This window comes from Ranitomeya variabilis, chromosome 4, assembly GCF_051348905.1.
Source record: "Ranitomeya variabilis isolate aRanVar5 chromosome 4, aRanVar5.hap1, whole genome shotgun sequence".
NCBI classification, from domain to species: Eukaryota; Metazoa; Chordata; class Amphibia; order Anura; family Dendrobatidae; genus Ranitomeya; species Ranitomeya variabilis.
This window is the reverse complement of record NC_135235.1, coordinates 764,284,850-764,306,525: the sequence shown is the minus strand read 5'-3', so window position 1 is coordinate 764,306,525 and position 21,676 is coordinate 764,284,850. Positions and strand designations below refer to the sequence as shown.

General features: G+C 45.5%; 1 protein-coding gene across 1 annotated transcript in view; it reads right to left on the bottom strand.

Annotated features, from left to right (window-relative positions):
• Nucleotides 1-1,987: 1,987 nt before the first annotated feature.
• The window catches only part of LOC143766860 (uncharacterized), a 42,962-nt gene continuing 23,273 nt past the window's right edge, over nucleotides 1,988-21,676 (bottom strand). Inside the window, exon 7 of the mRNA XM_077254849.1 lies at nucleotides 1,988-3,710. Coding sequence (XP_077110964.1) covers nucleotides 2,185-3,710 — 1,526 coding nt within the window. The 3' untranslated portion in view covers nucleotides 1,988-2,184. The remainder of the gene's footprint in view (nucleotides 3,711-21,676) is intronic.

Here is a 21,676-nt window from a genome sequence, read left to right as displayed (position 1 = left end):
TGTATCATGTTATCCGAAACAGTCAGAAAACCAGCCACATATTGGCAGACCCCAGATCTCAAACTATATACTTCGTAAGTTTATAAGCCACTCCAGTGTCAGGAATAGATAGTATGTGACAATACAGTATATACCGCTCAGGGAACACATAACTTCCAGAGATAATCTCCCTATTCATACTAAATAATGGCACAGATCCTCCAGACATTATGATTGCACACATCCCTAGTCTTTATAACGATATTGTATTCCTTGACAGACCGCAGCATGGCCATTAGTTAGAAGCTGCTACTGATCTTTGGAGCAGGTAAGTTCTCCCTGAGTGGTACATATTGGGGGTCTGAAAACGGAGTTTAGTCTAGGACAATTTGTCTGCACTACTAATTAACAGCTGTTACAATACCAAACTAGGGCAGTCCCTATAGGAGAAAAACACAAGAATTATACTGTGTTTTCACATACTATCTATTCCTGACACTGGAGTGGCTTATAAACTTACTTAGTGTATAGTTTGAGGTCTGGAATCTGCCAATATGTGGCTGGGTTTCTGACTGTTTCGGATAACATGATACCTGATTTTGTTTTTTTTTCGCCTAGTCTTGCTTCAATATAGGTCAATATTAAATAGTCTCCTGATGAGTCGCCTTTGGTGAGGACGATGAAGCCCATAGAAATGAGAGGCTTGGAGAGTGAGTGTATATGGAGCGCCCCCACACCGCCGCAGGGCCGAGGGGTACCCGGCACCGGGCCTCTGAGAGTCTCTGTTCTGGGGTTGTCACGGTGGCTAGACCCGGTCCGTGGCCCTGCCGGTCAGTGGGGGACGTCCGGTAACTAAGAGTGGTGTAGTGATGGGTAGATGATGGCAGTGGTGAGGCTGTAGCGGTGCGGTGCAGTTGTGGGGTGCAGGTCGCAGTAAATAACTAGGACACCAGGTTGCAGTCTCTTTACCTCTTTACTGAAGATCTCTGGGTCCTCAGTCCGGAATCCGGATCACCAGGCTGCGCAAGTCCGACCGGTCCAATGGCACCTCCAGAGTTCTCTTAACAGGTGGAAATCTGTGCCTTCCTTCTAGCGCTATGTGTTGTAGTCCTTCCCTGCTGTGCTTACGGAAAGTCCCCACAACTGTTGTGTCTGTTTCTTAAGTTCCCTCACAACTCGATTAGATGATCTTCTGTTAATCTTCCGTCCCTCCCTGATGTTGCGGTTAGGACGGCACCCGTTTGACGGGTAGGCTCGGAGCTCTTCCGGGACCCTAGAGTCGCCCCTCTCCACAAGTTGCCCCCCAAGACTGCATAGGTGATTTAGGTGAGACAGCCCGCCTGAGACTGACTGTCCTGCCGTAGGTTCGAAGTATTGCCTGAAGCTGTATGTAGAAATACAGCGTTCCGGCCACCGGTTGTTTGCGCCTCAGTAGGATGTTGCCTCGGTCTTACAGCACGACCCCTACTGGTATTCTCCTTCTGCGATGATCTCGTTTCTCACTCAGCACAATCTATCTCGCTTCCAATCCCTTCTTGGGCACCGCCGCTATCCTGAGCAGGCGCGGTCCCGTTACGTTCGCTCTTGTCGCCAAGTCTCTGTCAGGATCCCACCCCTGACAGAGACCCTACCGAATCTTCTCCCGCAACACCCTCTGCCACAAGGTGTTGCCTGGTTCCAACCCAGTCAGCTTTCTGTCTAACTTCCTGCCTGACCCCCAGTTTTACCTGTGTGTGGAGAGTGGCCTAGTAAATAGAACCCTTAGCTCCCCCTGGAGGCCCGGCGGTGAAATGTATTGGTGTCTGTGATACCTGATCAGATGAACTCCTTCAGTGCCATCAGACGTACCATAGCTCCCCTTAGCGGCGGAACCACAGTACTGCAACGACGAGGACTCTGGGGCGCTGCATATATACGTCACCTCACCCTATATACTGAACTGTGGGGTACATGTTTTTTCTATTAGTCATCTACTGACTAACCTTAAGGGGGTGAATTATGGGTATAGTTTTACATTTGGAATTAATAACGTTTAATTTTATCCTTTTGTCAGCAAACACGAGGAATGACAAGAGACAACCCCTTTAAGAAGATTAAGTTTTGGTTAAAACTATTGCAATATTAAGAATATAAAAAAGGCTTCTCCCCTATGTGACGTCTCTGATGTTTATTACCAGTTGATTTCCAAGTAAAATATTTCCCACATTAAGAAAACGAAAAAGGGTTCTCCTCTGTGTGACTGCACTGATGTCTAACAAGAAGCGGTTTCCATTTAAAACATTTCCCACATTCTGAACAGGAAAAAGGCTTCTCCCTTGTGTGAGTTCTCTGGTGACTAACAAGATTCCCTTTACGGTTAAAACATTTCCCACAATCTGAACAGGAAAAAGGCATCTCCCCTGTATGAGTTCTCTGGTGACTAACTAGACTCCCTTTCTGGTTAAAACATTTCCCACATTCTGAACAGGAAAAAGGCTTCTCCCCTGTGTGAGTTATTTGGTGTGTAACAAGTTTCTCTTTGTGGGTAAAACATTTCCCACATTCTGAACAAGAAAAGGGCTTCTCCCCTGTATGAGTTCTCTGGTGACTAACTAGACTCCCTTTCCGGTTAAAACATTTCCCACATTCTGAACAGGAAAAAGGCTTCTCCCCTGTGTGAGTTATTTGGTGTGTAACAAGTTTCTCTTTGTGGGTAAAACATTTCCCACATTCTGAACAAGAAAAGGGCTTCTCCCCTGTATGAGTTCTCTGGTGACTAACTAGATTCCCTTTCTGGTTAAAACATTTCCCACATTCTGAACAGGAAAAAGGCTTCTCCCCTGTGTGAGTTATTTGGTGTGTAACAAGTTTCTCTTTGCGGGTAAAACATTTCCCACATTCTGAACAGGAAAAGGGCTTCTCCCCTGTGTGAGTTATTTGGTGTGTAACAAGTTTCTCTTTCTGGGTAAAACATTTCCCACATTCTGAACAAGAAAAGGGCTTCTCCCCTGTATGAGTTCTCTGGTGACTAACTAGATTCCCTTTCCGGTTAAAACATTTCCCACATTCTGAACAGGAAAAAGGCTTCTCCCCTGTGTGAGTTATTTGGTGTGTAACAAGTTTCTCTTTGTGGGTAAAACATTTCCCACATTCTGAACAGGAAAAGGGCTTCTCCCCTGTATGAGTTCTCTGGTGACTTACTAGATTCCCTTTCTGGTTAAAACATTTCCCACATTCTGAACAGGAAAAAGGCATCTCCCCTGTATGAGTTCTCTGGTGACTAACTAGACTCCCTTTCTGGTTAAAACATTTCCCACATTCTGAACAGGAAAAAGGCATCTCCCCTGTGTGAGTTCTCTGGTGACTAACTAGATTCCCTTTCTGGTTAAAACATTTCCCACATTCTGAACAGTAAAAAGGCTTCTTCCCTGTGTGAATTCTACGGTGATTAACCAAATCTGATTTCTTGTTAAAACATTTCCCACATTCTGAACATGAAAATGACTTCTTTGCTTTAGGAGCAGTTTGTTTTTTAATGCCTCCTTTGTGATTTTGATTTTCCTTAGTAGTCAGTAATGAATCAGAAGATGGGACCTGTTTCATACGATCGGATGACAGATCTTTGCTGTGAATGGATGATGATATATCTGGAGTAACAGCAATCACTTTAGTTGTATCTTGTAGGATCTCAAGATTATCAGATTTAAAAATTGAAGATGTCAGCTGTCCCTCTGATATCCTGGTACAGTCATCTGCCAAGACAAAAAAAAAACATTTTTTTAAATAAAATATCCTTGAGTTTTATATTTTTGAACATTTCTACTTAAACTGTCCATAAAAATGGCAAGCTATGTAAAAAACTTTAAAGGGAACCTGTCACCCCCAAAATGGAAGGTGAGCCAAGCCCAGTCATCAGGGGCTTATCTACAGCATTCTGTAATGCTGTAGATAAGCTCCCGATGTTATCTGAAAGATGATAAAAAGAGGATAGATTATACTCACCCAGGGGCGGTCCCGTCCGAAGGGCGTCGCTGGTCCGGTCAGGCGCCACCTATCTTCATTCCATGACATCCTCTTCTGGTCTTCACAGCGCGGCTCCGGCGCAGGTGTACTTTGTCTGTTTAGGGCAGAGCAAAGTACTGCAGTGCGCAGGCGCTGGGCCTCTCTGACCTTTCCTGGCGCCTGAGCACTGCAGTACTTTGCTCTGCACTTAACAGGGCAGACAAAGTATGCCTGCGCCAGAGCCGTGGTGTGAAGACCAGAAAAGGACGTCATGGAATAAAGATAGGAGGCGCCGGTCCAGACCAGCGACACCCACCGCAGCGGGACCGCCACTGGGTGAGTATAATCTAACCTCTTTTTATTATCTTTCAGGTAACATCGGGGGCTTATCTACAGCATTACAGAGTGCTGTAGATAAGATCCTGATGACAGTGGGCTTAGCTCACCTTCCATTTCGGGGGTGACAGGTTCCCTTTAATTATTCATCAAGACAATGACAGTTCACAGTCTAATAGAAAACCTTGTTGGATGAGCCAGTAGTGCGTGGTGTTCAACTGTTTGTTCATTCTGCCTCCCAACTATCAAATAAAAAGAAACCAATCAATGTTATGTAGGTGAAAATAATACCTATTCTCATCTCACAAAAAGCCAAGTCCCCACTCAGGTCCATCATCTGTCAATGTAGAAACAGAGGTTCCCACACTACTAGTGGCTCAAAGGCTGTTGAAAAGTAACAGAGTTTCTATAAACCAATCCAGCAAAATCCGCTCTCACTTCTGAGTCTTGCAGTGTGCTCCAACAACATTTAGGATCCCTGTATTTAGTAATATTATATAGTGAGATGAATCCACTTAATTTGCGGTGTGTGTCTCCTGGAGCACAATCTGGGCACTATGTGCTGGGTAATAAAATGGCAAATTGTAATTTTCACTCTCCAACATCCACTTCGTGCTGATTTCCAGAAAGTGGCTGTGGAGTCAAAATATTAATTCCTCCTACACACATGGTCAAAATTGTTGGTATCCCTGGTTTAATGACAGAAAAACCCACAATGGTCACAGAAATAACTTGAATCTGACAAAAATAATGATAAATCAAAAATCTATGAGAATGAACAAATGAAAGTCAGACATTGCTTTTTAACCATGCTTCCACAGAAATAAAAAAAAAAAGATAAAGTAAAATGGGCCTGGACAGAAATGATGGTACCCTTAACTTAACTGCTTCGTGACCGCCAACGGTAGATAAACATCGGCGCTAGCTATAATGATGGGATTCCGGAGCACAACCCTTACTGTGACCCCCGACCTCATCGAGACCCGATTGGTTCAGGTCCTGATGACATCAGCATCACACCAGCCAATGAGACAAATCACTATGAAAGTGTGTTGTAGCAATGAACTTTCCCGGGTGATCTGCCTCATAAAAACGCTGTTTCTCCTCAGATGTCAGTCAGAGATTAGAGGAGAAATAGTGTTACAAGTGCTGCTGGCAACAGCTGTGCCAGTCAGCGATCTTGTTATAAAGTAAAAAAAACAGATAAGGCAGGTTAGGGTTAGTGCTATAGTTAGGGTTAGTGTTGGGGCTAAAGTTAGGCTTCTTTCACACTTCCGTCGGTACAGGGCCGTCGCTAAAAGTCGGCCCGACGTACCAACGATGTGCAAATTCGCCACAACGTGGGCAGCGGACACAGTGTTTGAAAGCGTCCGCTGCCCACTGTAAAGTCCCAGGGAGGAGGGGGCGGAGCTCCGACAGCACAAGCGCGGACGGAAATGCAGGACCCGACGTGCGAAAAAACATTCCCTTGAACGTTTTTTCGCAACGACGGTCCGCCAAATACCGACGCATCCAGTGCACAATGTATTTTTCTGCACTGAATCTGCATCTCTTGGCAGAAAATGCAGGTGCGTTTTTGATGCGTTTTTTGCGCGTTTTTAATTTGTTTTTGAAAGCTAAATAAAGATGTATTATTGAACAAAAAAAAGATTTGTTATGTAATTTCTTGTCGAACCTCCTCTTTTACATTTGTCCAACCCACACTCCATTATGCACACAGATAGATAGATGATAGATAATAGATAGACATAAAGATAGATAGATAGATAGATAGATAATAGATAGATAGATAGATAGATAGATAGATAGATAGATAGATAGATAGATAGATACATAGATAACAAGCATGCATATTCTTCCTACAGGTATGTTGATCCACCCAGCTCTCCTGCTCTCTGTCTATGAAGTGCATATACTACATCACCCAGCTTTGCACACAGACTCGCCCCTGTACCTAGCATTCACATGGTATGTTGATCCACCCAGCTCTCCTGCTGTCTATGAAGTGCATGTAGTGTCATCCATCTTTCCACACAGACTTGCCTCTACTCCTATCTTCCACTTGGTATGTCTCTCAACCAACCCCAGCTTCACCCAAACACCCCCTCCACCCGTGCTATTTATGACCTTGTTTACTTTGGCTTGATTATATGCATCCACTCTTAATTCTCTGACCAAGATGAACAGAGACCACTCCTCTCTGGTTCACACCTGAATGCACTTTGTGGCAGATATATTGCATAGCTCAAGTCTGCAAAGACTTTAATCTGCAGTGTGATTCCTATAAGTGTGTCCTAGAAGTGTGAAGATTACAGTAGAATTAAAACCAGAATTGAACCAGAAGGGAACTAAAGATAACTGCCCAGTCACTGTAAACAATGTTTCTGTTTGTTTTCACTCTCACCCCTATAATCCTTCACTTTCTGCTAACTCCCCTAATCCCTACACCATGTAAGGAACTGTTCATCTCTTCCTCAATCCTCCCCCATCCATCTCACCTCCTCCTCAGAACTGTTCCTCAACATACAATCCTCTGTCTCTAAACACAGACAGCCACCTCATGCCCTCTCCTGCTCCCACCTGCTAACACTTTCTCTGCTCCTTCTCACTGCTGGTGATATCTCTCCAAATCCTGGCCCTCCTCACCACATCCACAGTCATTTCTACCTCCTATCCACGCTCTATCACAAACTTCCGTAACCTCTCTAACCTTATATCCAATCACACAGCCCCTGCTTCCCCGGTCCCACTAACAGGAGCTATGTGGAACACTTGCTGTCTGCAACAAGCTTTCCTACATCCATGATCTTTTGTTGCTACCAAACTTTCCTTCCTCGCCATCACCGAAACCTGGCTCACCCCTTCTGACACAGCCTCCCCTGCTGCACTTTCATATGGTGGCTTCCACCTTTCTCACACACCCCGCCCCAGCAGCAAACATGGGCGAGGAGTTGGTTTTCTCCTGTCAGATAACTGCTCCTTCACCCCAATGCCACTGCCACCCTCTGTTACCCTCCCTTCCTTTCAGGTGCACTCTGTGCGCAACTTCTCCCCCTCCAACCTCCAACTGGCTGTCATTTACCACCCCCAGGCCCAGGCACCACCTTCTTTGACCACTTAACCACCTGGCTACTTCATTTCCTTTCCGCGGACATCCCCACTATCATCATGGGTGACTTCAACATCCCCATTGACACTTCCCTCTCAGCTGCCACTAAACTTCTATTCTCACTTCCTCCTTCGGCCTCACTTAATGGTGTTCTGCAGCACCCACAAAGATGGTTACACACTGGACCTCATCTTCCCCCGTGTCTACTCCCTATCTAACCTCTCTAACTCACCTCTTCCTCTCTCTGATCACAACCTTCTCACATTCTCTTCCCTCTCCACTCCATGTCTACAATCCCCACCCCACAAACTTTCACACCCTCGCAGAAATCTTAAACACCTTGACCTACACTCATTCTCTGAATCCCTCCTCCCTCTCACAGACATAAGTTCCCTACACAATGCGGATGATGCTGCCGCTCTATATAACACCACAATAGCTGTAGCTTTGGAATCTGCTGCCCCACTTACACATACCAAAGCTCGCAAAATCAACAGACAGCCCTGGCACACCAGCCTGACCAAAGAACTGAGGCGAGCTTCCAGGGCTGCTGAGCGGAGATGGAAAAGATTCCGCTCCAACGAGCACTTCATCACATTCAAACAGTCCCTCACAACTTTCAAGACCACACTCGCCACAGCTAAACAAACCTACTTCTCATCTCTCATATCCTCCCTGTCTCACAACCCTAAACAGTTATTCAACACCTTCAATTCTTTCCTCCGTCCCCCAGCACCTCCTCCCTCCCCACTTATCTCAGCTGAAGACTTTGCCTCATTTTTCAAGCGGAAGATTGAGAACATCAGAGATAGTTTTGGTCAACAACCTCCAGAGCCCTTCCTCCCGACTTCCCAGCCCTCCACCTTCAAAACCAACTTCTCCACCATTACAGAAGATCAACTCTCCACTCTACTCTCAAGATCGCATCTCACCACCTGTGCACTTGACCCCATCCCATCCCACTTCATCCCAAACCTCGCCACAGTCTTCATCCAAACCCTAACCCATCTCTTCAACCTATCACTAACAATTGGTGTTTTCCCCTCAAGCTTTAAACATGCCTCAATCACACCTATCCTCAAAAAGCCCTCTCTTGACCCATCCTCTGTATCTAGCTATCGCCCTATATCACTTCTCCCCTATGCCTCCAAATTACTGGAACAACACGTCGACCTTGAACTGTCCTCCCATCTCTCTTCTTGCTCCCTCTTCGATCGCTTACAATCTGGCTTCCGGTCACACCACTCCACTGAAACTGCCCTAACTAAGGTCACCAGTGACCTCTTAACCGCCAAGAGCAAGCGACACTACTCTGTCCACCTCCTCCTGGACCTGTCCGCTGCCTTTGACACAGTGGACCATTCCCTATTATTACAGACCCTCTCATCCCTTGGCATCACAGACTTGGTCCTATCCTGGATCTCATCATACCTAACAGACCGGACATTCAGAGTCTCCCACTCACACACCACATCCTCACCCTCAGTCCCACAAGCCCCTGCTCTTCTCCATTTACACCTTTGGCCTGGGACAGCTCATAGAATCTCACGGTTTTCAGTATCACCTCTATGCTGATGACACACAGATCTACATCTCTGGACCAGATATCACCTCCCTACTAACCAGAATCCCTCAATGTCTGTCCACTATTTCAACCTTCTTCTCCGCTAGATTTCTGAAACTTCACATGGACAAAACAGAATTCATCATCTTTCCCCCATCTCACGCGACCCCCCCCCCCAACGAACCTATCCATTACAGTAAACAGCTGCCCACTCTCCCCAGTCCCACAAGCTCGCTGCCTCGGGGTAATCCTTGATGCTGATCTCGCCTTCAAACCACATATCCAAGCCCTTTCCACTTCCTGCCGACTAGAACTCAAATATATTTCATGGATCCGTACATTCCTCAACCAAGAATCTGCAAAAACCCTAGTCCATGCCCTCATTATCTCTCGCCTTGACTACTGCAAGCTCCTGCTCTGTGGCCTCCCCTCGAACACTCTAGCACCCCTCCAATCTATTCTAAACTCCGCTGCCCGACTAATCCACCTGTCCCCCCGCTATTCCCCAGCTTCTCCCCTCTTTCAATCCCTTCACTGGCTCCCCATTGCCCAGAGACTCCAGTACAAAACCCTAACCATGACATACAAAGCCATCCACAACTTGTCGCCTCCATACATCTGTGACCTCGTCTCCCGGTACTTACCTGCACGCAACCTCCGATCCTCACAAGATCTCCTTCTCTACTCCCCTCTTTTCTCCTCTTCCCACAATCGTATACAAGATTTCTCTCGCGTATCACCCCTACTCTGGAACTCTCTACCACAATATATCAGACTCTCGCCTACCATCGAAACCTTCAAAAAGAGCCTGAAGACCCACCTCTTCCGACAAGCCTACAACCTGCAGTAACCACCGATCGACCAAACCGCAGCATGACAAGCTCTACCCTCGCCTACTGTATTCTCACCCATCCCTTGTAGATTGTGAGCCTTCGCGGGCAGGGTCCTCTCTCCTCCTGTACCAGTTATGACTTGTATTGTTTAAGATTATTGTACCTGTTTTTATTATGTATACCCCTCCTTACATGTAAAGCGCCATGGAATAAATGGCGCTATAATAAATAATAATAATAGTAATAGATCGATAGATATTATCTATCTATAGATCTATCATCTATCTATCTCATTCCATCTATCTATTTTATCTATTATATATATATATATATATATATATATATATATATATATATATATATATATATATACATACACTCACTGGCCACTTTATTAGGTACACCATGCTAGTAACGGGTTGGACCCCCTTTTGCCTTCAGAACTGCCTCAATTCTTCGTGGCATAGATTCAACAAGGTGCTGGAAGCATTCCTCAGAGATTTTGGTCCATATTGACATGATGGCATCACACAGTTGCCGCAGATTTGTCGGCTGCACATCACCACCACCAGCCTGAACCGTTGATACAAGGCAGGATGGATCCATGCTTTCATGTTGTTTACGCCAAATTCTGACCCTACCATCCGAATGTCGCAGCAGAAATCGAGACTCATCAGACCAAGCAACGTTTTTCCAATCTTCTACTGTCCAATTTCGATGAGCTTGTGCAAATTGTAGCCTCAGTTTCCTGTTCTTAGCTGAAAGGAGTGGTACCCGGTGTGGTCTTCTGCTGCTGTAGCCCATCTGCCTCAAAGTTCGACGCACTGTGCGTTCAGAGATGCTCTTAGGCCTACCTTGGTTGTAACGGGTGGCGATTTGAGTCACTGTTGCCTTTCTATCAGCTCGAACCAGTCTGCCCATTCTCCTCTGACCTCTGGCATCAACAAGGCATTTCCGCCCACAGAACTGCCGCTCACTGGATTTTTTTTCTTTTTCGGACCATTCTCTGTAAACCCTAGAGATGGTTGTGCGTGAAAATCCCAGTAGATCAGCAGTTTCTGAAATACTCAGACCAGCCCTTCTGGCACCAACAACCATGCCACGTTCAAAGGCACTCAAATCACCTTTCTTCCCCATACTGATGCTCGGTTTGAACTGCAGGAGATTGTCTTGACCATGTCTACATGCCTAAATGCACTGAGTTGCCGCCATGTGATTGGCTGATTAGAAATTAAGTGTTAACAAGAAGTTGGACAGGTGTACCTAATAAAGTGGCCAGTGAGTGTATATATCTCTATCTCATTCCTTCTATCTATAGATAGATAGAAGGAATGGGATAGATAGATATGGGATAGATAAAAGGGTTGAGATAGATAGATATATCTATTCATATATCTATCTATAGATCTATCTATGGATAGATGTAGATAGATATATGGAAAGATATATCTATGTATCTATCCATATATCTATCTACATCTATCCATAGATATATCTATTCATATATCTATCTATAGATCTATCTATCTCATTCCTTCTCTCTATCCCATATCTATCCATCGATAGAAGGAATGAGATAGATAGATATATAGATAGATCTACATATAGATAGATCTATAGATACATAGATCTAGCTATTCATATATCTATCCATCTATAGATATATGTATGGATAGATATATCTATGAATAGATATATATGTGTGGATAGATATATCTATGAAAATCCAGAATCTTCTTCCTAGATATATCTATGGATAGATGTAGATAGATATATGGATAGATATCTATGTATCTATAGATATATCTATCTATAAATATATCTATACATATATCCATAGTTATATCTATAGATATATCTATAGATATCTATCTATAGATATATAATAGCAAGGCCGATGTTTATAAATCAACATGATTAATTAAAAAAACAAAAATTAAAACGGGAAAAAAATTGGCAGGGGCCAATATTTGTAGGCTGGGAACGGGGCAATGTCCATGGCCCCTGCCCAGGCTATGAATATCAGCCCGCAGCTGTCTGCGTAGCCTTTACTGGCTATTAAAATATGGGGACCCCACGTCATTTTTTGGAGCTGTGGGCTGATATTCATAGCCTGGGAAGGGGCCATTGATATTTACCCCCCCCCCCCCCCCCCCGGCTACAAATACCAGCCCCAGCCGCCCCAGAAATGGCACATTGTAAGATGTGCCAATTCCGGCACTTAGCCCCTCTCTTCCCACTCCTGTGTAGCGGATAGGTATGGGGTAATAAGGGGCTAATGTCACCTTTGTATTGTAAGGTGACATTAAGCCCGATTAGTAATGGAGAGGCGTAAATAAGACACCTATCCATTACTAATCCTATAGTACTGAAAGAGTAAAAAAAAAAAAAAAAAAAAACAGACAGCCAGAAAAAAAGTATTTTAATATTTTTAATTTCACCATACTTACAAATACGCCTAATTCCTGTGACGCCCTCGATCGCCTGCAAAAAAGTAAAAATAATAAACCAATCGTATACTCTCTTTCTGCTGTAGTCCAATTAATAACGAGTGTCCCACGACGATCTCCCCTATAGAACAGTGATATCGGGTGGTGTCACTGTTCTATAGGGGACAGTGACATCGGGTGATGTCACGGCTCTATAGGGCCTCCAGTAACACACTGAAAGGAGACAATGGCTCCTGCAGTGCATCACTGAAGAGGTTACCTTAGTTCAGGATCTCACTTTATGGCAAAGCTGCGTGAGACTTTTCCCACACAGCAGTGTCACAAGTGAGAGTAGGAACTATTTCTCACAGCGGCGGAGGGATACCTTCAGCCATTGTATCGCCGGAGCCCCTGGAAAGCGGTCGCATCAGCTGATGTGGCAGCTCTCCACCGGAGATCGTCGTGGGACACTCGTATTAATTGGATATCTGCGGATCAGGGAGTATATTGTTGGTTTATTATTTTAATATTTTTTTATTGGTGAGCAAGGGCTTTGGGATCAAGGTGATTGGCGAGTATGTACTCTATGTTGCATGTACTGCATGTTGCATGTTATATGTTGCTTGTACTGCATATACAACTTTCTACAATTTGGCCTCTTTGAAAATCCGAGAGGTCTGCCATTGGTATCAGGTTCTCATCAATGTTCTTACAATTATGCTTTCTACAACTGAACATGGACAAAACAGAATTCAACATCTTTCCCCCATCTCACTCTACCCCTCCACCAGACCTATCCATCAATGTCAATGGCTGCTCACTTTCCCCAGTCCCACACGCCTGGTGCCTCGGGGTGATCCTCGACTCTGCGCTCTCTTTCAAGCCACATATCCAATCCCTTGCCTCCTCCTGCCGCCTCAAACTCAAAAACATTTCCCGGATCCGCGCATTCCTTGACCGTGACACCACAAAAACACTAGTGCATGCCCTTATCATCTCCCGCCTCGACTACTGCAACCTCCTACTCTCTGGACTCCCCTCTAGCACTCTGGCACCACTCCAATCCATCCTACACTCTGCTGCTCGACTAATCTACCTGTCTCTCCGCTATTCCCCAGCCTCTCCCCTATGCCAAGCCCTTCACTGGCTTCCTATCGCCCAGAGACTCCAGTTCAAAACCCTCACAATGACCTACAAAGCCATCCACAACCTATCTCCTCCATACATCTGTGACATGATCTCCCGGTACCTACCAACACGCAACCTCCGATCCTCTCAAGACCTCCTTCTCTACTCCCCTCTCATCTCTTCTTCCCACAACCGCATCCAAGGCTTCTCCCATGCGTCCCCCATACTCTGGAACTCTCTACCCCAGCACATCAGACTCTCGCCTACCATAGAAACTTTCAAAAAGAACCTGAAGACTCACCTCTTCCGACAAGCCTTTGAAACATGTTATAAACATGCAAACCGTTACATATGGTAATGTTTTGTAGTTGAATATTTGTATTAAGTGATATGTGTATGTAAATTAACTGTTTGTTTTGCAGAATTGTAAGAACATTGATGAGAACCGGATACCAATGGCAGACCTCTCGGATTTTCAAAGAGGCCAAATTGTTGGTGCTCGTATGGCAGGCGCTAGTGTAACAGAAAGTGCCTGAATGCTTGGCGTGTCAAGAGGTGCTGTCTCCAAAGTAATGACTGCGTTTGAAAGAGAAGGAAAAATGTCCGCAGCAAAACACAGGTCCGGCCGAAAGTCAAAGTTGACTGAGAGAGACCGTTGGACTCTAAAGCGAATTGTGAGAGAGGATCGCAAAACCACGGCTCTGAAAATCACTGCTGAGCTCAATGAACACCTACAGAACCCAGTTTCCACGAGAACTGTTCGTCGGGAGCTGCACAAATCTGGATTCCATGGAAGAGCTGCAATTAGAAAACCGCTGCTTTCAAAGACAAATGTTTCCAAGCGTTTAGCGTGGTGTAGAAACCTCCAGAATTGGTCCCTCGAGCAGTGGAAACATGTGATATTCTCAGACGAATCATCGTTTACCATCTTTTCCGACCTCCGGCTAAGTGTACGCTTGGAGACAGCTGAAAGAAGCATTCCATCCAGACTGTCTTCTCCCAACCGTAAAACATGGTGGAGGTTCTGTGATAATAATATAATAATAATTTTTATTTATATAGCGCCAACATATTCTGCAGCGCTTTACAACTTATAGAGGGGACTTGTACAGACAATAGACATTACAGCATAACAGAAATCACAGTTCAAAACAGATACCAGGAGGAATGAGGGCCCTGCTGCTTGCAAGCTTACAAACTGTGAGGAAAAGGGGAGACACGAGAAGTGGATGGTAACAATTGCTTTAGTTATTTGGACCAGCCATAGTGTGAGGCTCGGGTGTTCATGTAAAGCTGCATGAACCAGTTAACTGCCTAAGTATGTAACAGTACAGACACAGAGGGCTATTAACTGCATGAAGTGAATGAGAACATGATGCGAGGAACCTGATTATGTTTATTTTTATTTATTTATTATTATTTAGGCCACACAGGGATAGTTAGGTTAATCCCTTGAGGCGGTAGGCCAGTCTGAACAAATGCGCTTTTAGAGCACGCTTAAAACTATGGGGATTGGGGATTAATCGTATTAACCTGGGTAGTGCATTCCAAAGAATCGGCGCAGCACGTGTAAAGTCTTGGAGACGGAAATGGGAGGTTCTGATTATTGAGGATGCCAACCTGAGGTCATTAGCGGAGCGGAGAGCACGGGTAGGGTGGTAGACTGAGACCAGAGAGGAGATGTAGGGTGGTGCTGAGCCATGGAGTGCTTTGTGGATGAGGGTAGTAGTTTTGTACTGGATTCTGGAGTGGATGGGTAGCCAGTGTAATGACTGGCACAAGGTAGAGGCATCGGTGTAACGGTTGGTGAGGAATATGATCCTGGCAGCAGCATTCAGGACAGATTGGAGCGGGGAGAGTTTGGTAAGAGGGAGGCCGTTTAGTAGAGAGTTACAATAGTCCAGACGAGAATGAATAAGTGAGACAGTAAGAGTTTTTGCAGAGTCGAAAGTAAGAAAAGTGCGAATTCTAGAAATGTTTTTGAGATGCAGATAGGAAGAACGAGCCAGTGATTGGATGTGGGGGGTGAATGAAAGCTCGGAATCAAGGATGTCCCCAAGGCAGCGGGCATGTTGCTTTGGAGTAATGGTGGAACCGCACATGGTGATGGCAATGTCAGGCAAAGGTAGGTTAGTAGAGGGAGAGAACACGAGGAGTTCAGTTTTTGACAGGTTCAGTTTTAGATAGAGGGAGGACATGATGTTAGAGACAGCGGTAAGACAATCACTGGTGTTTTTTAAGAAGGTCGGCGTGAAAGCAGGAGAAGAGGTGTATAATTGGGTGTCGTCAGCATAGAGATGGTACTGGAAACCAAATCTACTGATTGTTTGTCCAATAGGGGCAGTATACAAAGAGAAGAGGAGGGGGCCTAGGACTGATCGTTGAGGAACCCCAACAGTAAGGGGAAGGTGAGAGGAGGAGGAACCAGCAAAACATACAGTGAAGGATCGGTCAGAGAGATAGGAGGAGAACCAGGAGAGAACGGTGTCCTTGAGGCCGATGGAGCGGAGCATAGTGAGGAGGAGCTGATGATCCACAGTATCGAATGCTGCGGAGAGATCCAAGAGAATTAGCATGGAGTAGTGACCATTAGATTTAGCTGTTAGTAGGTCATTAGAGACTTTAGTGAGGGCAGTTTCAGTCGAGTGTAAAGAGCGGAAGCTAGATTGAAGAGGGTCGAGAAGAGAGTTATCTGAGAGATAGCGGGTAAGACGGGAGTGGACCAGGCATTCGAGGAGTTTAGAGATGAAGGGAAGATTAGAGACAGGTCTATAATTAGCGGCACAATTTTGGTCAAGGGAGGGTTTTTTAAGTAATGGATGTATGATGGCATGCTTAAATGAGGAGGGAAAAATACCAGAAGTGAGGGAAAGGTTGAATATTTTTGTTAGGTGAGAGGTGATAGTCGGGGAAAGCGACTGGAGGAGATGTGATGGAATGGGGTCACTGGTGCAAGTGGTCGGGCGAGAAGATGCAAGGAGCCTGCTTACTTCTTCTTCTGTAACTAGTTCAAAGTCAGAGAGTGAACTAAATGCAGTGGGGGAGGGAGGACAGTGCATGGTATGAAGAGATTGGGAGATGATTTCCTGTCGAATGTGGTCAATTTTTTCTTTGAAGTAATTGGCCAGATCGTCAGCGCGGAGATCCGTGGTTGGGGCCTGCTCTCTTGGGTTGAGTAGGGACTGGAAAGTGTCGAAGAGATGTTTAGGGTTATTGGACAGCGAGGTGATGAGGGTGTTGAAATAGGTTTGTTTGGAGAGGTGAAGGGCAGAGTTGTATGTTTTTAGCATGAACTTATAATGGATGAAATCTTCGGGTAGATTAGATTTTCTCCACAGACGTTCGGCGCACCTGGAGCACCGCTGCAGGAAAAGTGTTTGCAGCGTGTGCCACGGTTGTCGCCGTCTGTGCCGAGTTGTTCTATGTATAGGAGGTGCAGCTTCATCCAGGGCACTTTGCAGGGTTTCATTGTAATGCTTCATAGCAGAATCAGGACATGAGATGGAGAAGATTGGGGCCAATGAGGACTGCAAGTTCTTCATAAGTTTCTGGGTGTTAATGGCCTGTATGTTTCTATAAGTGTGGAAAGTGGTGGTGACCTGAGCGGGATGGCAGTTCTTGATAGAGAATGAAAGAAGGTTGTGGTCAGAGAGCGGGAGAGGGGAGTTTGTGAAATCATCCAGTGAGCAAAGCTGGGAGAAAACCAAGTCAAGGGAGTTTCCATCTTCATGCGTTGGAAAGTTAGTATGCTGCGAGAGGCTGAAAGAGGGGGTTAGAGATAAAAGGTGAGAAGCAGATGGGGAGAGGGGAGAAGCAATGGGGATGTTGAAATCACCCATGATAAGGGTGGGGGTGTCACAGGAGAGAAAGTGTGGAAGCCAGGTGGCAAAATGATCCAGGAACTGATGAGAGGGGCCGGGAGGACGATACACCACCGCAACTCGCATGGAGAAGGGGACGTAGTCTGACAGCATGGACCTCAAAGGAAGGGAATACAAGTGAGGGTACTTGGGGTATAACTTGGAAGGTACATTTGGGTGAAAGGAGCAGACCAACGCCTCCACCTGCTCTATTGTCTGATCTTGGGGTATGAGAAAAGTGTAGTCCACCATATGAAAGAGCAGCAGCAGCGGTGGTGTCTGACTGCTGGATCCAGGTTTCAGTAAGAGCCAGGAGATTAAGAGAATTAGAAAGGAAGAAGTCATGAATGAAGGAGAGTTTATTACACACAGAGCGAGAATTCCAAATGGCACAATTGAAAGAGACAGATGGGGTGCTATTTCATGGAGATCTGCCGGGCCAATGATATCCCTTCATGGAAGAATTAACAGCCGAGATTATTTAGGCATTTTGGGCGACCAAGTGCATCCAATGATTCAAGCACTATTCCCGGAGGGGAACGCCATCTTTCAGGATGATAATGCACCAATTCATACAACTAGAATCGTTAAAGCATGGCACGAGGAACATTCTAATGAAGTTGAGCATCTCATCTGGCCCCCACAAATCTCAACATTATTGAGCATTTATGGTCGATTTTACAGATTCAAGTTAGACGTCGATTTCCGCCGCCGTCAAAGAACTGGAGGGTGTTTTAACTGCAGAATGGGCTAAAATTCCTATGGAAACAATTCACACCTTGTATGAATCCATACCTCGGAGAATTGAGACTGTAATCGTCGCAAAAGGTGGACCTACACCATATTACACTAACTTTTGTTGATGTTTCCAGGTGTTTCCATTATTTGGTCCAACCCCTGTATATGTTGTATGTACTGTATGTCTATGTATGTGTTTTGTTTTTTACATTCAACACATTAGCCGGATGATAGGACTCCTACTGTCCTATCATTGGCTAATGTGTCAATAACTGTCACTGTAGCAGGTAAAGCCCGATGGGACTTGTAGTCCCATCGGATGATGCCTGCACACACACACATAACCCCCCAAAGACCCACCCCCGCAGACCCCTGGACAGAGCCGCAGACCCCTGGACAGCGCCGCATACAACCAGACAGCCCTGCAAAACCCCGGACAGCTCGCAGACGCATTGGCAGACCCATGGACAGCCTGAAGACCCCGCCCGCACACACATACATGCACACAGTCACTGCCCACACACTCCCTCCTCCTGATCTGCAGCGTTTCACCCACAACCAAACCGCAGATCTTTTTTACATCTGCGATTTTGCTGCGGATGTGCCTGAATCAATGCAAGTCTATGGGAGCAGAAACGCTGCAGATCCGCCAAAAGAATTGACATGCTGCGGAAAAAACAATGCTGCGTTCTCGCACGTTTTTTTCCACATGTGCACAGTGGATTTGGTTTTCCATAGGTTAACATGCTACTGTTAAACGCATGGAAAACTGCTGTAGATCCGCAGCGTCAAAAACGCTGCGGATCTGCAGGAAAATCTGCAACGTGTGCACATGGCCTTAGGCTAAAGCTAGGGTTAGGCCGGAGTCAGACTTGCGAGAAAAACGGTCGAGTCTCACAAGTACCTGGCACTGCTGCCCGCACTCGGATCGGAGTGTGCGGCCGCATAGCAATACATGGAGCCGCACACTCCGCTCCCGAGTGTCGGCGGCAGTGCCGGGTATTAACTTGCGAGACTTGGCCGTGTTTCTCGCAAGTCTGACCCCGGCCTTACTGTTAGGGTTACTTTTAGGCTAAAGTTAGGGTTAGAGTTTATTCTAAAGTTAGGGTTAGGCTAAAGAATTAGGCTTTTCTCAAATGTCTCCCCAAAAATTTGGTCACGTCAGTCACTTCATGTCAGTCAGTCACGTCAGAGTTTTTTTTATTTCCGGAAAAAATAAATAAAAAGGAATAAAATGGCCCGTCAGTATTATAGTTCAGAGGAGGTCTAAGCACTTTTATGTTCTGACAGTGAAGAAAGTGCAGTGCCAGATGGCGATGTGTATTTCGAGGGCTTTAGTAGCAGTGACAGCTCAGAAATGAGCAGTGATTCTGGTCCATCCTCGCACACAAGGACCAGTACAACAAGAAGGACAAATAGCGCTTCTGGAGAAATGTCTCCAACTCAGGGAACAATGCCCAGTGCTAGTGCTGTACCTAGTGCTCGTAAATGTCCAAGTGGCTTTGCCTCTTGATGTGGCATTTCCCAGATGGAAGGCTTCGGATTCGGCTACTCCAGTCATCCCTAATTTTAATGCCATTCCTGGTATAAATGTGGAGGTGGAAAATTTTGGACCAATTAATTTTTTTAATTTGTTTATGACAGATAGCTTGCTAGAGCATATTATTCTACAAACAAATTTATATGTGTCACAATTCATCAGCCAGAATCCACGATCCTATTATGCTAGGTCAAATTTATGGACACCAACTAATGTCCTAGAAATGAAAACATTTTTAAGACTTACATTCGCTATGGTGCTTGTTAAAAAAAAAAGAGCATTTGATCACGGACTGCTCCTGGCACATTAACCCCCGGAACACTGCGATCAAACATGATCGCAGCGCTCCGGTGGCATAGGGAAGCATCGCACAGGGAGGGAGCTCCCTGGGTGCTTCCCTGAGACCCTCGGAACAACGCGATGTGTCTCCTCCCTGTAGGCTCTGGATCCAAAATGGTTGCGGGGCTCCTTCTGGGTCCTGCAGGGGGGTGCCGGCAAGCCTCCAGCACTGCCTGTCAAATCGCTGATCTGACACAGTGCTGTGCAAAGTGTAAGATCAGCGATCTGACACTATAGCATGATGTCCCACCCTGGGACAAATTAAAAAAAAGAAAAATTTACATGTTTTTTTTTTTTTAAAAAAACCTAAATAAAAAAATATATATATACCGTATACAGTATACTCGAGTATAAGCCGAGATTTTCAGCCCCAAAAAATGGGCTGAAAGTGCCCCTCTCGGCTTATACTTGAGTCATGGTCGGCGGGGGGGTGGGCGTACGAGGGGGAGCAACGACGGTCACATACTCACCTGCTCCTGGCCCTGCTGACGCGGTCCCTGCATTTCCCGTGGTCTCCGATGCCGGCAGGTTCTTCCCCTGTTCAGCGGTCACGTGGTACCGCTCATTAAAGTAATGAATATGGACTTCACTCTCATAGGGGTGGAGCCGCATATTCATTACTGTAATGAGCAGTACCAGTGACCGCTGAACAGGGGAAGAAGCTGCCGGCGCTGGGGACCATCTGTCAGGGAGAAGCTGCCAGGGACCACGCAGGGAGCAGGTGAGTATTTCAAATTCACCTTCCCTCGTTCCACCGCCGCTCGGTCTTCCGCGTCTTCTGGCTGTGACTGTTCAGGTCAGAGGGCACGATGACGTATTAGTGTGCCTGAACAGTCACTGCAGAGAGACAGGACGCTGAGGAGCAGCAGGCAGCGACGAGAGGTGAGTATGTAATTTTTTTTAATTGCAGCAGCATTATATGTGGCACATTGTTATATGGAGCATCTATGGGGCCATAATGAACTGTATGGAGCATTATATGTGGCACATTGTTATATGGAGCATCTATGGGGCCATAATGATCTGTATGGAGCATTATATGGGGCACAATGCTATATGGAGCATCTATGGGGCTATAATGAACTGTATGGAGCATTACATGGGGCACATTGTTATATGGAGCATCTATGGGACCATAATGAACTGTATGGAGCATTATATGTGGCACATAGTTATATGGAGCATCTATGGGGCCATAATGAACTGTATGGAGAATTATATGGGGCACATCATTATATGGAGCATCTATGGGGACATAATGAACTGTATCGAGCATTATATGGGGCACATTATTACATGGAGCATCTGTAGGGCCATAATGACCTGTATCGAGCATTATATGGGGCACATTGTTATATGGAGCATCTGTGGGTCCATACTGAACTGTATGGAGCATTATGAGGGGCACATTGTTATATGGAGCATCTATGGGGCCATAGTGAACTGTATGGAGCATTTTATGGGGAACATTGTTATATGGAGCATCTATGGGGCCATAATGAACTGTATGGAGCATTATATGTGGCACATTGTTATATGGAGCATCTACGGGGCCATAATGAACTGTATGGAGCATTATATGGGGAACATTGTTAAATGGAGCATCTATGGGGCCATAATGAACTGTATGGAGCATTATATGTGGCACATTGTTATATGGAGCAAATATGGGGCCATAATTAACTGTATGGAGCATTACATGGGGCACATTGTTATATGGAGCATCTATGGGGCCATAATGAACTGTATGGAGCATTACATGGGGCACATTGTTATATGGAGCATGTATGGGGCCATAATGAACTGTATGGAGCATTACATGGGGCACATTGTTATATGG